Consider the following 15,900-nt stretch of genomic DNA (forward strand, 5'->3'; position numbering starts at 1 on the left):
GTTTGGAGTGGTTTACTTTGAGTTTATATTTGTTATGTGCTCGTCTATTGTTGTGATTAAAGCTGAAGTAGTCGTTGACAGGAAGAAGTCGTTGACAGAAAGAAATCATTGACTTACCAAGCAGCAGGGTGAAAAAAACATCTTTAACTTTTGCTATAAAGTAATCAATTTCATAATTTGTTGAATAGCACTCTGGTTAAGCTTTGGAGTTTTCTGAAAATTCCAAGCATATAACTCTTTGATCATCCATGTCTACATTGACATTCAAAAAAACAAAAAGATTAGTATGACATGATTTTCCTCTCTGAAAGCCATGTTGATTTCTTTTCATCATGACTAGTTCTTTGGTATTTTATTCTTTCTAGTGATACCTTTGAACAGGAACAAAAAAGGAAGGTTGATGTTTAGTTTAGTCAGAGAGCTTCTTCCATATTTCTCTAAAGAGCACTGCTCAAGCGCTAAGGGTCAAGTACAACCTAGAACCTATCTGGATGCAGTCCTTGGATTTTCACTAGTACAGACTTCTCTTTAGTATAGTTATAATCATTGCTGAATTCTTTAATTCATTTCTACAATTTATGAATCATTGGCCTTTTATTTGTTTGTTTCCTTTCAGGGCACTGATTTATCTTAGAAGCATCTGCCACTGAGCTTTTAAGGAAAATGGAAAGTGTGAGTGAACTTCAGAATCCACTGTTGGCCAAGAACAATGGACACCTTCATGGTAGCTGTACTTATCACCAGGACTACCATGGTCATCGTTGTCATGGCAAATTATATTCCTATATCTTCCAAAATTCAGGCAATGCAAGGACACACCAGTTGTTGGATGCCAGTTCTCTTCAACTAGCTGTTGAAGCACTGTATGGTCCAAATTTCATTCTGGTGAAGGATGAAAGCAGTGTCAAAGTCAAAGACAACAAAAGTGACAATTGTGAGACAACCTTCATGGAAAACAAAGACTCGTCCGCTGATGTTTCTGATGAGCAAGAAACACAAGGAAGATCTCTAACGGAAAATGATATCAAAATCCAGACAGTATCTTATGAAGTAGAGGAAGAGGAATTGCAGGAATATGAGGTAAATTTCTAAGGATACATTCGTAATGTACACTCAAAAAATTCTGAGTACACATTCTTAGGTCTAATTTTTAAATAACAATTCTAAATATTTAATATATAAACAATAATAATAGACAAAATTGAGGTTTTATATTATCTAGCACAATAACTGTTTCTACCCAAGAGACATCTCTCTTTATTTCAGAGAATTAGAAATTAAAGCATAATTAATTAAGAATTACACTACTAAGATGAATTTAGAATTTAGGAATGTGGAGTAGAATCTAAATGTGGAGTGTACTTAAATATGAAAAATGGCTCCATTTTACCAATATTCAGGAAAAATAATTTTAAATCCCAAATCCCTGATTAATAAACTGAGCATTCAGTTTGAGAAGAAAAACAAAAATACTTTTTTTAATTCAAGAACTTTTAATGTTAGCATTTGGCCCCCAACTAAGGGGAATGAGAGGATATCGCTTACAGAAATTATAAAATCCGTTTTTCCTCCCAGTATGAAACCACAGTATTAAGAGGGGGGGGGAACGTATGTGTGAAAATGCAGCTGGAAAGAAGGTCAAATGAAAATAAGGAGGGAAGGACTGCAAAATACTTCATAAAAGGAAAACTAGGAGGCTGAAAATGCTACTGTACTTAAATTGCAAGGTAATAATAGATGTCCCAGAAATATTATAGCAAGGTAATGTAGAAGAAGCAGGTTTCAGGGGGGAGGGAAAGAAAAATCAATAGGATGCCAACTGCTTTGCATCGGGGTGGAAGCTGATAGCAGTGAGTGCTGTTCTGTATTGCTGTTACCATGATCAACACTATTATTATTATCATTGTAATTTTCTGTGTTGCTAGTTCACACAGAGTTATTTAATAACAAAAGATTGCGACACTAAGTACGAATAATTAGAAAGCGGGTTCAGATGAAAGAAGGTGGACTTTTTGCTAACCTGTATATTTGACACTAAGCTATAAAGCAATAAAAGACCTCTAATATAGTACAACGCAAGCTGTTAACATTATCTTCTTTTTTTATTTTCCTAGAGGCCAGGTTTCTGTTCAAATCATGGGAATTCTTAAAAGAATAGCCCATAAAAATTGAAATAAATTATTTGAAGACATACATTTAAAATATCTTTGCTCCTGATATAACACTAAATTCTCTCCCCCCCCCCCTTTATACACTATCATTAGCCCTGGATTATTTCTATATTCTGAGTGCTTGTTTACCTACAGACACATGTTATGCTTAACACTTAATGTTACAGGGAGGGGCAAAGGATATATTGGTGGCTTGACGATGCGCAGAAAAAAGGGCGCAAGAAAAAAGCATCTCCTCACAAGTAAAAGAAGCGGGAGGTAGAGAAATCCATCTTGGTCAGTTCCAGTGAAAGTAGAGTGGGAGGATGAACTTCCAAAAACATTGGTATTAATGAAAGGAATGGGAAGTGAGACATGAGAGTGATATGGGTGCTTGTGTGAGTGGGAGTTTTTTTAATACCTGCCCAATAGTATTACACATGCAGTATGTGGTTGGATAAGTGAAGATTTGCAGGTTGGTAGGATCAGAATTTTGAACCTGAAGATATTTTTCTTGGTCATGGAAGCTGGCAACTGTTGGTAGATTCAGCAGAAAAAGGAGCCTGCGTGTTAGCAAATAAAAGCCCATTATTTATACATAGCATCTTCATTGCAGATATTGCATTGGATGGTCTAGGTTTGTGAAAACAATTTACAGTCTTAGTTTGGTCAATAAAACTTACAAGCACAAGCAACTTGCAGCACATTGGATTCTAACCAGACAAAAAATTTGGGAAACAGCAAGGAATTGATATTTTTCTCTACCAGGATCACACTCTGAAGCAGCCTTCCTCTGAAAACTTCCTGCTTTGGTTTTATTATTTTTATTTATTTTATTCAGCCTATTACTTTATTGCATTTTGGTTTTCAGCTTCAATTGAAAAATTCCTAATCATGCCCCACTTCATATACCTTTTCCAAAGATCATCTTTCCCAAGGAGAACAGGCTAGTCTGCTAAGTAGACTTTTAAAAAGAGAAGTAGCCAAATCACCATATGGCCTTTCCATATAGAAGCCACATGGTGCCATCCCAAACGTAGGTGCTATTTTAGAAGCAGCCATTACAGGAGGGCTGTTGGCTTGTCTCGGTTAGGCTATGAAACCTTCGACAACACCTAGCAGAGAATTTTAACAGAGCGTGGATGTGTGATAAAGCCAAGACACAGACTTAGTTAAATAAGTATTATTTACATATAAACAAAATATAAACAATCCAGAATAAACACGAAGCAAATACAGAATAATAAGCACTGAGCAATTACAAGATAGAACCACAAAGCAAAATACAATATAGATAATAAGCACGAAGCTTATACAAGAAGATACGCACGAAGTGTAAACACAACTCCCCCTCTCTCAGGCAAAAGTGAAAAGAAAGTGACTAAGCAAAATAATGAGCTTTTATAGCTTCAATGAGGAAGTGATGAAACAGCCTTGAATATTAACTCTTCAAGTACAAGTTAACTTTTTGAGTGCACATTAACTCTTTAAGCACAAGTTTGGTACAAATGTACAATATGCAGTTTACAATGGCAATCCCTAACAACCATGTACCCTGTACTAACAATCTCCCCCTTAGATGTTGACATTTAAATACAGTCCCATTTAAAGTCTCAGGTTATACCTAGTACAATTATCAATATGCGGTTTAGTCCCCTGCGCCTTGGTGAAATTGTCAGCAAGATTATCAGAACTTTCACAGTGTTCTAAGTGAATCAGGCCATCTTTAACACACTCTCTTACATTACAATACCGTAAGTCTGTGTGCTTCGAGCGTGTTTTTACAGCTCTACCCTTTGCCATGGCCAACGCTGACTGGTTGTCCTCATAAACAACAATCGGTTTATGATATTCCACACCAAGATCCATCAGCAATTGCCGGTACACTATTAGATCCGTACACAATTGTGACAAACTGGCAAACTCAGCTTCCATCGTAGACATACTGATGTGCTGCTGTCTAATGGATTTCCACCCTACTAAGGCACCTCGCTAATATCGCTAAACCTGTAGTAGACTTCCTGGTCACACAGTGTGAGGCAAAACTAGCATCCGCATAAGCCACCAGTTTCAAACTATCATCTGGTTCCAAAAACAAACTATGATGGACAGGTTTTCTAAGTGCCATACAAGATTTTTTTGACATGGTATCTAGTGGACTGATAACTACGGAGACCACCAGGGCCAATTTATGCCATAAGTTATCAACTATTGATTTTCAGCTCTTGATCTCTTTTTTTATTATTGTTATCATTATTGTTGTTGTTGTTATTATTATTATGATTATTATTATTATTATTATTATTATTATTATTATTATTATTATTATTCCATCTGTCTAAAAGTGTCTGGCATATCTGCCTAATCTACCCAAAACACATAAAATATTGAGGCAAGACTATATTCCTCATTTGGGAAGTTTCCTGCCAGGTGAAAATTATTTGCCTACCAGGTATCAGGAGAAATGCTGTATGTTGTCAAGACAACAACATTAAATATGCATAGTGTTTGGATTTCTAGTCCTGCTGGATGCTTGGTGGGGCAAGGTTACAGTTTACTATTGGTCATTTTTCTCAAATTAATTTACTTTCCAGAGTGACTCTTCAAGTGACAGCGAGAGTGAAGATAATTTTCTGATGCTTCCTCCACGAGACCACCTAGGCTTAGCCATTTTCTCAATGCTCTGTTGCTTTTGGCCCCTGGGAATTGCTGCCTTCTGTTTTTCTCAAGGGGTAAGAATTCACATCTATTAATATATGCTTGCATGTAAACTAGTTTTGGCTTACTAAATGTCTTTATATATGAACCCTGCCAATTTTAACTACTCATTATACCATAACTATTATGCAATAGCAGTAGCATTTAGATTTATATGCTGATTCATGGTGCTTTACAGCCCTGTCTAAGCAGTTTATAGACAGCATATATTGCCCCCAACAATCTGAGTCCTCATTTTACCCACCTCGGAATGATGGAAGGCTGAGTCAACCTTGAACCTGGCGAGATTCGATCTGCCAAACTGCTGGCAGCTGGTGATCAGCCGCAGTAGCCTGCAGTACAGTGTTCCCTCGATTTTCGCAGGTTCAAACTTCGCGGAAAGTCTATACCACGGTTTTTCAAAAATATTAATTAAAAAATACTTTGCGGGTTTTTTCCCTATACCACGGTTTTTCCCATCTGATGACATCATATGTCATCGCCAAACTTTCATCTTCCTTTAATAAATATTTTTTTAATAAACTTTAATTAATAAACATGGTGAGTAATAATCTGAATGGTTGCTAAGGGAATGGAAAATTGCAATTTAGGGCTTTAAAGTGTTAAGGGAAGGCTTGTGATACTGTTCATAGCCAAAAATAGTGTATTTACTTCTGTATCTCTACTTCGCAGAAATTCAACTTTCGCAGGCGGTCTCGGAACGCATCTCCCGCGAAAAGCGAGGGAACACTGTACTGCACTCTAACCACTGCACCACAATGACTCTTCTTAAATCTAATCTAAAATTACATGGGATTTTCCTGAGATGCAAAGTGTTCCCTGTATAGATTTTTTTTCTTAAAAAAAAACCCCATAGCTAGAGTCAATGGGTGACAGGGAGAGAAAAACATAATGTTGCTACTCAAAACATCGCTACAGAGCATTGCACACCAAAACAACTAGACACAAGAAAGTTTTTCTCGAACGCCATCACTCTACTAAACAAATAATTCCCTCAACACTGTCAGACTTTTTTCTAAATCTGCACTTCTATTCTACGATTTTTTCTCATCATTCCTATCATCCTTTTCCTCCCACTTAGGACTGTATGACTGTAAAGTGTTGCTTGTATCCTAAGATTTTTATTAATATTGATTGTTTCTTCATTGCTTATTTGACCCCTATGACAATCATTAAGTGTTGTACCACATGATTCTTGAAAAAGGTATCTTTTTCTTTTACGTACGCTGAGAGCATATGCACCAAGACAAATTCCTTGTGTGCCCAATCACACTTGGCCAATTAAATTCTATTCTATTCTTCTGCTGGTGAACAATATATACATGAAATAATTGATCTAGTATTACTTCTGTCTGACTAGGCTATGTAGAAAGCTCAGATCTTCTTCTCATGAGTAATGAGTAATGGCTGTGTCTGAACAAGAGATAAATATTGGACTTCTAACAGAGCAACCATTTGAACTTACAAAAAATGGAGTTGGAAATGTGTTCTGCCAGCATGTTTCAACTGCCCGTAATTACAGGGTAATTAGTCCAGGAAGACACACACCACACGATAAAAGGAAAACCCAAAAGTTTTTATAAACAGAAAAACAGAAACAGCTCCCTTTTTAAATGTCAACGGGATTTTCTGGTACACACAAGGCACAGGTTTAATGCAATCCAATTGCTCACCTAATAACTGGAAACTTGAGTCCAATTCTAAAGTCCAGAGAGTCCACACACAATCTTGAACAGTACAAAAACCACGATCTTGATGAAACAATGAATCAGATAAACTGCCATGAGGCTAAAACACCAGGCTGCAATTTTATCTGTAGCACTAATTACAGCAGCCCCACCCATCCACAGGTGGCCTCATTTTCTCTTGTAATAATCCTTCAGTTGTTGTCTCCTATGCATCACTTTACGCATGCGTGGATGTGTCATTAATTCTTGTTCAGAATCCAGGGATGATATGGATGATTGATCTCCTCCTAGGCTGTCTGCCAAACTCCCCTCTTCCCTGTCACTCATGCTTCCTTGGTCAGAGGAGGCTTCGTCGTCAGATTCCATCGGGAGCAAAACAGGCCTGTGGCATGTGGGTGTCTCCCCTACATCCACCTGCACATTCCTTGGGGCAGGAGCTGGGCCAGAGCTAACCACAACATAAATGAATCTTGAATTTTTACCATTACAGTGCCCCCATCATCATGTGATAAAAAATTGAGACAGCCTGCATTTGCATGCATACCCCCTTCCTCATCTTTCCCTGACTACTGTCTCCCGGGCCACCATCCTGATCAGTGTGGAAAGTGCCGCAACTCTGGGGTTTCATGCCACAGTCTTGTGGCTCTAGGGTGCCTGACACAGCCCCTTGCTTGACCCAACCTTGCACAGGCCCCATCTGCCTGCCAGCCTGTTTGCAAGGCACCTGCAACTTTCAACTTCCTGCTGGCGTCCTACTTAGTGGTTGAAAGCTAGCAAGAAGTTGCAAGGATGTCCTTGCTTAACCACCCACAATACTGACTTAACAATCCCATCACTAAGCCAGGAAGTCATGTGATGTGGTGCTGTATAATTGCATTGCTGAGCAACAGAAATTCCTTTCATAATTACCATTGTTAACCAAGGACTACCTGTAACATTGCCCCACAATGTATTATTTTATTCCATTTTATTTAATATCAGTTCTCAAAAGGCCTGGTACCATTCAGAGATTTTACTTGCATCTTCCTGTTTCGAAGTTTTTTTAATAGGTTCCCAGAATTATTGTTAACAAGTGCATTTGTTATCTTTTTAACCACAGAGGTAAAATAGGTGTTTTTTTAATCACCACTATATTCATTGTTTTCAGTTTAAGAAGTAATTTTCTTTCTAACTCTTACAAAAAGCTTGACTGATGTCAAGAGAATATAACTATTGTCTCTAAATTTGGGATACTGGGCTTGAAGTTTAGAGAGCTTGTTTTGAGATCTTCAAACAATGGCCGCTAATGGGGCTGGTTTGTTGTTTACTTTTTTAAAAATGTAAAAATTAGGACTGATGCTCAGTGAGTACCAAAAAAAGTGTCTATAAGATTTGTCAACACTATTGGCTATCAACTGGAGGGACTCCAGGATCATAAAGCTATATTTCTGCTATATGATAATTTTGCAAAGGTAAACAAAAGCAGTTTAAAACATTTGCAATATCTTTTTCTTTCTAGCATTTTTTTTAAGTGCAGGGTCTGCTTTTATCAAATCAACCAAGTGTTGATCTGTCCCAAAGGTGCTTTTTTCAGGAGGCAACAATACTTTCTTGTTTTTCTTTGAAGATGTTTCGCTTCTCATCCAGGAAGCTTTTTCAATTCGGACTGGATGGTGGGAAATGGAAGGATTTATATTCCTTGCAGATAGCTGGTCGTTTGAATCCTTTCTGAGGGTCATTGAAGCATTTGGATGTTTATCTGTGTCTTCAGGGTCACAGATTGTACTACTCAGGTCACCCTGAGTGTTAAGTCCTCAGACTTACGACAACACCAAAAAACCCCAAACTGGCTGCAAGTTGAGCCTGATTGGCTAAGACGCAAGTAGCCGGCAAGCGGGAAAATGGGGCATCCTGATTGGTTGCTAGTTTAACAGCTCTACTATAAAAGGAGCTGTCAGACAGCTGTTGCTGTTCTGTTATCTTGCTGTTGCCTCTGGTGCTGAAGTTTGGAATAAAGTGTTGCTGTTGCTAGAACCTCGTCTTGCCTCCATTCCTGTTAGCCCAGGTTCCCTCAAACTAAACACTGAGGACACTGATAAACATGCTTTAATGATCCTCAAAAAGGATGCAAATCATCAGCTTTTTGCAAGGAATATAAATCCCAACCACCCAGTGAGAGCTGAATAAACTTCTTGGATGAGAAGCGAATTGTCTCCAAAGAAAAACAAGAAAGTCTAGTTGCCTCTCTTGGAAAAAAAAGCATCTGTGGGACAATCATAACCTATATGATTGAGAATCTCTACAGATTTCAAGTGTTGTTGACCTATTGGTTGTTGCAAGAACTGACTGGCCATCTTGCCATCTTGAGCTTGACATTGTGGGCTGAGAGAGAGATAACCCCAAAACAACCCTATTGGCTTTCATTGCTGAGGAAGGATTAAGACTCAGTCTTCTTGCTTCTAATTGCCTTCTAACTGAGAGATCAAACTGGCTCTCTACAAACATTTGCGATATGAAGTTTATTTTTACATGTGCTTGCCAATTGATTTCTACTGAATCATGCTATCAGATTGATCCTGGAGAAATTAAAATCTAAGAAATAATAATATATAAATGCAATCTGTAAGCATTATTTTTACTCTTTCAAAGTATTTAAGTATGGGATATGCTAATTTTCAACTTAACTTTATATACAGGATTATTATTAAACCATATAATATGTAGTTTGAAAACCATTTATAATACAGCATTAAGCTATACAACAATCATTTCCAAAAGCAAAATTCTTTTGCATTACTGCCATATTGTCTGAATGGAGGGTTCATTCAGAAAGGTATCAAGAACTGGGGGTGGGGGGTGGGGAACAGAGAGAAAGAGAAATCCACCTTTCTTACCTCTTTTTCTCCTTTTTAGTCCTCCGTATTACCTTCACCTCTCTTCTAACCCTCCATTTAGAAACAAGAGAAGAGAATCAATCAAGACCACCACATTCTTTGCATCAGTGGGGCCTCTAAATGAGAAACCTCTTGCGGAAGGAAAGAACCTTTTATCTATAGGAAGCAGTCCGAATCACACTTACATGCATAGACATACACATACACAGGCATACAAAATGCATTAGAGAGGAGCAATAATAGAGCCTACTGTTAAACCTTTTAACACTGCAACCCAATTGCTCCAGGAAAGAGAGAATCAGTAGTGAACAAATGTGTACTTGTTACCTCAGAGCCAAAATAACAAATGTGTACAGTGATCCCTCGTTTTTCATGGGGGATGCATTCCAAGACCACCCGTGAAAAATGAATTTCCGTGAAGTAGAGGAAATATATATTTTTATGTATTTAACGAGTATTTGGACTTTTAAAACCCACCCTTTGCATTAAACAATCATTCTATAATGTTTCTCAGCTGGAACTACATGTGATATCCTACCAGTCTCTTTAAACAGCTTCTTACTACTGTAGAAGAATTTTATTAATTTTTAATGGATTTAAAATTTTCAATGGATTTAAGCCCCCTTTGAAAATCCGTGAAAATAACAAATGTATATTTGTTTCCCCAAAGCCAAAATAAGACATAAGTCAGTATTTTTCCTTTATTTTGAGCCTCGCTCTACCCATCAATGTGACACAGTCTCGCTCTGCATGAACCCACACTGAGGCCTATATACCTCTCACCCAAAATGCCAGATATAATTTACAATGACCAATTAGCAACAGGGGATGTAAGCAGGGGTGGGCAGCAGGCAGGACTGGGGAGGGGGAATGGACCTGCCTGTGCAGCTCCAGCTCACTGGTGGCAGTCACTTCCTGGATTACCAGTCTCCCCTCCTCCTTTTCCCCTTGCGAAGCCCTCACTCCACCTGCAACTGAGATGAAATGGCATCATGCAGCAATAATAACCTTGTGACTCTCCCTCGGTTTTCCAATATTTTTAAATCCCCCCCCTCCTCCTCCTCCTTGGAAAGCGGCAGGGAGACCAGTACTGGCAGGAGTTGCAGGAGGTTCTTTTCCTCCCCTCATCTTTTCTCAACAGCTGGTTGGCACCTGTTTGCCAGCTACCCAACCTGAGGCGGGGGGTGACCCAGGAAATAGAGGGTGGAAAACGCGAAGCAAATTGTCACCCCAGCGAGTGACACTGGTGAGGTTGTAAGTCAAGGACTTAACAGTTCACTTGAACGATGATGATTGTTCAAGCCACTCCCACATGGCCGACAAGCCACACCCACAAAATAAGCCACACGCATAGTGTGGCAGTAAATATTTTGACTGCCCATTACTGGATGTAAGGCCAAAAATTTAGTTAGCAGCCATTTAAACCACAAAGAGGATAGACTTTAGGATCATCCACATCCAGCCCGAAGTTGGCTTTACAGGTTCTGGTAGGGAAAATAATGCCTTCTCTCTTATCCTAGCAGAAGACCTCTCAGGTGGAAAATTAACTAGACATACACATGGATTCTGCTAATTGCGCCCATACCTGAACTGAGAGGCACCTAGGACTGTCACTCATGTTTGGTCATTTGCATTTGAACTATTGCAGTGTGTCGTACCTGCAGCTATTTTTGAAAGCCAGTTGAAGGCTGCTATTGGTTCAGAACACAGTGGAATGGAGACCATGGTATTCCTACCTAACACCTCTGCTTCATGATCTGCTCTCTTACTAGTAGGCTTCCAGATGTAATTCAAGGTGCTGGCAGCTCTTGAGTTGGAACCCAAACAAGTGCTTGTTTTCACCTATAAAACCTTTCATGTTATAAAGCCTAATAGTTATATGAAGGACTGTCTTCAGTAGTTTCTGCCCATCTTCATATTATCAGGCAACATATAGTGATAAGTAGAGATGGGCGAACCCAACGGTGTTCGGGTTTGGCAAGTTCGGATGAATTTTACGCAAAATTTGGATGAACCGGAACCGAATCCGAACTCGAACCCGAACGGGGAATCCCTCCTACAAAGAGATTCCAGGGGCGGAGCTTTGATGTCACCGGCAGGTTGCTAAGGACGCCAAGGTGATCACTTCCTGGATTCCATGGAATCCAGGAGGTGATCACCTTGGCGTCCTTAGCAACCTGCCTGTGACGTCAAAGCTCCCAACGCCGAACATGACCCCGAACTTTGTCCGAACTTTGAAAACATTTCGTGTTTGTGTTTGGCATACCAAACACCGCAAAATTCGGTAAGGACCCGAATTGTGCGGGTTCAGTTCACCCATCACTAGTGATAATCCTTGGGTTCCATCAATTTAAAAAGTTATCTGATGGACTTTCTTGATTGCGGTACCTGCCCTCTAAAATGATGCCCTCACTGAGATTTGTACACACACACCCCAGCCCTATTCAAATGAGCCCTTAAAATATGGTTCTTCTCCCAGGCCTTGAGTGGTTGGTTGTGGGCACAGGTTTGACATTCTTTTTTCTGGATGCTTAGTTTTGTCTTATTCTGCTATAATTGTTGCATGTTGTACAGACAAATTGGAATAGGCCTACATGTTTTAAAAATGTGCTTCTAGAACTGTCGTTAAGACATAGAAACATAGAAGTCTGATGGCAGAAAAAGACCTCATGGTCCATCTAGTCTGCCCTTATACTGTTTTCTGTATTTTATCTTAGGATGGATATATGTTTATCCCAGGCATATTTAAATTCAGTTACTGTGGATTTATCTACCACGTCTGCTGGAAGTTTGTTCCAAGGATCTACTACTCTTTCAGTAAAATAATATTTTCTCATGTTGCTTTTGATCTTTCCCCCAACTAACTTCAGATTGTGTCCCCTTGTTCTTGTGTTCACTTTCCTATTAAAAACACTTCCCTCCTGGACCTTATTTAACCCTTTAACATATTTAAATGTTTCGATCATGTCCCCCCTTTTCCTTCTGTCCTCCAGGGTCCAGACTATACAGATTGAGTTCATGAAGTCTTGAAGACACTGGCTGGGTTATGCTTATTATATGAACATAACGTACTTTGGTGACATTGGATCAATTTATTTCAAAAGAAATATTTGTAGAAGTATTAACATACCATTACCAAAGGAACAAATAATTGTTGGACCAGAGCGGAATCATTCCATATTATTTGGAAATGCAGCCAGCAAACAGCTCTCAGCATTCCCGGAAATCATAGCCAGACTTTAATCTTTATTAAGGATGTGCAATATTGATTGACATATATTGTGAAATGCGCAATTGATTTATAATTTATATATTTAAAAAAGGAGATGAGTGGTAAGAGAATATCTTCACAGGTGTCCTGTGAGCTTAGTGATATTGATTGACTCAAGCTAATCCAATAAAGTTTATCGCTGAGTGATGATTTGAACCTGGGTTTCTGTGATCTATGCCAGAATCATAACTTCACATTAGTTTCCTAATCTAAGACTATAATAGAATTAAATTGCTTTAATCATCTAATCCAGCCACAGACAAAATTAATTTTCAGTAGAGAAGAGAGATTCCTTTGCTGAAAAACAACTGATAGTAAGCTATAGTGAATAATATGCACTTCTAGTTTTTCTCATCATTCCTATCATCCTATTCCTCCCACTTATTATTGTATGACTGTAACTTATTGCTTGTATTTTAAGGTTTTTATTAATATTGATTGTTTCTTCATTGCTTATTTGACCCCTATGACAATCACTAAGTGTTGTATCTCATGATTCTTGACAAATCTATACAGTGGTACCTCTAGATACGAGCTGCTCCACATACTCAAACTCAATCCAGACAAGACGGAGTGGCTGTGGGTCTTGCCTCCCAAGGACAACTCGATCTGTCCATCCATTACCCTGGGGGGGGAATTATTGACCCCCTCAGAGAGGGTCCGCAACTTGGGCGTCCTCCTCGATCCACAGCTCACATTAGAGAAACATCTTTCAGCTGTGGCGAGGGGGGCGTTTGCCCAGGTTCGCCTGGTGCGCCAGTTGCGGCCCTACTTGGACCGGGAGTCATTGCTCACAGTCACTCATGCCCTCATCACCTCGAGGTTCGACTACTGTAACACTCTCTACATGGGGCTACCTTTGAAAAGTGTTCGGAAACTTCAGATCATGCAGAATGCAGCTGCGAGAGCAATTATGGGCTTCTCTAAGTATGCCCATATCACTCCAACACTCCGCAGTCTGCATTGGTTGCCGATCAGTTTCCGGTCACAATTCAAAGTGTTGGTTATGACCTATAAAGCCCTTCATGGCACCGGACCAGAATACCTTCGGGACCGCCTTCTGCCGCACGAATCCCAGCGACCGGTTTGGTCCCACAGAGTTGGCCTTCTCCGGGTCCCGTCGACTAAACAATGTCGTCTGGCGGGACCCAGGGGAAGAGCCTTCTCTGTGGCGGCTCCGACCCTCTGGAACCAGCTCCCCCCTGAGATTAGGATTGCCCCCACCCTCCTTGCCTTTCGCAAACTTCTTAAAACCCACCTCTGCCGTCAGGCATGGGGGAACTGAAACATCTCCCCCTTGCCCATGTTGTTTTGGTATTAGATTGATTGTATGCGTGTTTTGTTTATTTGTTTTAATACTCTGGGGTTGTTTTTTATGAATTTTAGCTTAAAATTGTCATTGGATTGGTGGGTATTGGATTGTCATTATGTATTGTTTTTGTCTTGCTGTGAGCCGCCCCGAGTTTTCGGAGAGGGGCGGCATATAAATCCAATAAATCTAATCTAATCTAATACGAGTATTCCAAGTTACGAGCCGCGATGCGAGCGAACTTTCTGTTCGACATCCGAGCTCAAATTCGGGATACGAGCCGAGCTTCCGCTAGGTGGAGCAAGAATCTCCTTGCTTCAGGTTATATTGGCGCGAAAAACAATGTCTAAAAGCATTCGTTCGAGATGCGAGTTGATCGACTTGCGAGCTCAGGTCTGGAACGAATTAAATTCGTATGTCGAGGTACCACTGTATTTTCTTTTATGTACACTGAGAGCATATGCACCAAGATAAATTCCTTGTGTGTCCCATCACACTTGGCCAATAAAGAATTCTATTCTGTTCTATTCTATTCTATTCTATTCTATTCTAGTAACTTAAGTATTTCTTTGTTTGTTTCCAGACAAGTAAGGCCATCTCCAAGGGGGACTTTCACCAAGCCAGCTCAGCTTCTCGACGAGCACTCTTCCTCGCTGCACTTTCAATTACCATCGGCACAGGGGTATATGTTGGAGTGATTGTAACACTGATTGCTTACCTTTCTAAAGGTGGGCATGTATAATAAGGACTGTTACATAAAATCCCCGTCATTCTTTCCCAATGGATAAGCCTCCTGGATTAAGTGCTTTAAATGCCATAAAGGACAACAAAGACTGAAAAAGGAGCTTATTTTTTTCCCCTCTCACACATTCAAATGAATTATATAGACTTTTTTTTTTGAATGAACAGTGACCTACTTTACAATTATAGCCTGACAAGCTATATTAAAAAAAAAAAATCATTCGTGCAAAAATGAGTGCATGCTTGAACAGCCTGGATTTTGAGACTGCCAAGAACAAAAGTGGGAAATGGGATTTTTTTAAAAAGTTTGCAGCGTGTTTTCAAACCAACTTTCTTGTGAGCTAAATCTGCCATTTGTGAAGTTCAATTTCCTATTGGAACTAAGCCCCGGTCGTGTTCAGAGCATATGGTAAAGAGAAGAAAATGGGGGAATGTTCATTGAAAAACTTTCATTAGGGTATTAGGGGTACGCAGTGATATTTGTCAAGATGTTTCTATTTTGAGCCAGAGATTCTACCTGCAAGATCAATTCATCTGTGAGTGTCTATCACACTAAGCCACCTTTCCCCAAAGTTCTCTTTCAGCTTGCCTCTCCCCATAGATTCTCTTCTATGTCAGACTTTCCCTACACTGTCATCTCATTCATCTTTGAAGATTCATATTCAGCTGTCACTTCAAGTTATAAGATAGCACCTGTTTAAAGAAGACACACACAAAAAGTATGTAATTATAGTAATTCAAATTGAACAGCCTTGGGAAAATCCTCTGGGCCTTCCATTTTTTAATTATATTTTAGAACGCATATTACAGTATCAAATAGAATGAATTAATATTATTTCAGATTTCATTATGCCATGAAAAACCCATCAAGAGATAATACAGCATGATTACCTTTTATCATACGTAAAAATTATATTTTGTGTGACATCACCTGGAATCAAATTCTTATACAGGTAGTTCTTGCTTAGCTACTATCATTGGGACCAGCAAATCCACCACTAAGCAATACAATTGTTAAGCACAATGTCACTTGACCATGCTGGCAGTGATGGCTATTCTGGTTGCTCTTGTTAAGTGATTCCTGTGTGGTCATTAAGCATGACATCATTTGTGACTTCCTGCCAGCTTCTTTGCTTGTCAAACGCTGACA

The 15,900-nt window shown here is 39.4% G+C and overlaps 1 protein-coding gene across 1 annotated transcript; it reads left to right on the forward strand.

Moving 5' to 3' along the window:
- The first annotated feature begins 663 nt into the window (after window positions 1–663).
- On the forward strand, window positions 664–14,751 carry SYNDIG1L (synapse differentiation inducing 1 like). Its single transcript, XM_070733970.1, has 3 exons — window positions 664–1,080; window positions 4,745–4,882; window positions 14,593–14,751. The coding sequence occupies exons 1-3, from the start codon at window positions 664–666 to the stop codon at window positions 14,749–14,751; spliced, it is 714 nt and encodes a 237-aa protein (XP_070590071.1).
- The last annotated feature ends 1,149 nt before the right edge of the window (window positions 14,752–15,900 follow it).

The sequence above is a fragment of the Erythrolamprus reginae genome, chromosome 1, assembly GCF_031021105.1.
Source record: "Erythrolamprus reginae isolate rEryReg1 chromosome 1, rEryReg1.hap1, whole genome shotgun sequence".
NCBI lineage: Eukaryota > Metazoa > Chordata > Lepidosauria > Squamata > Dipsadidae > Erythrolamprus > Erythrolamprus reginae.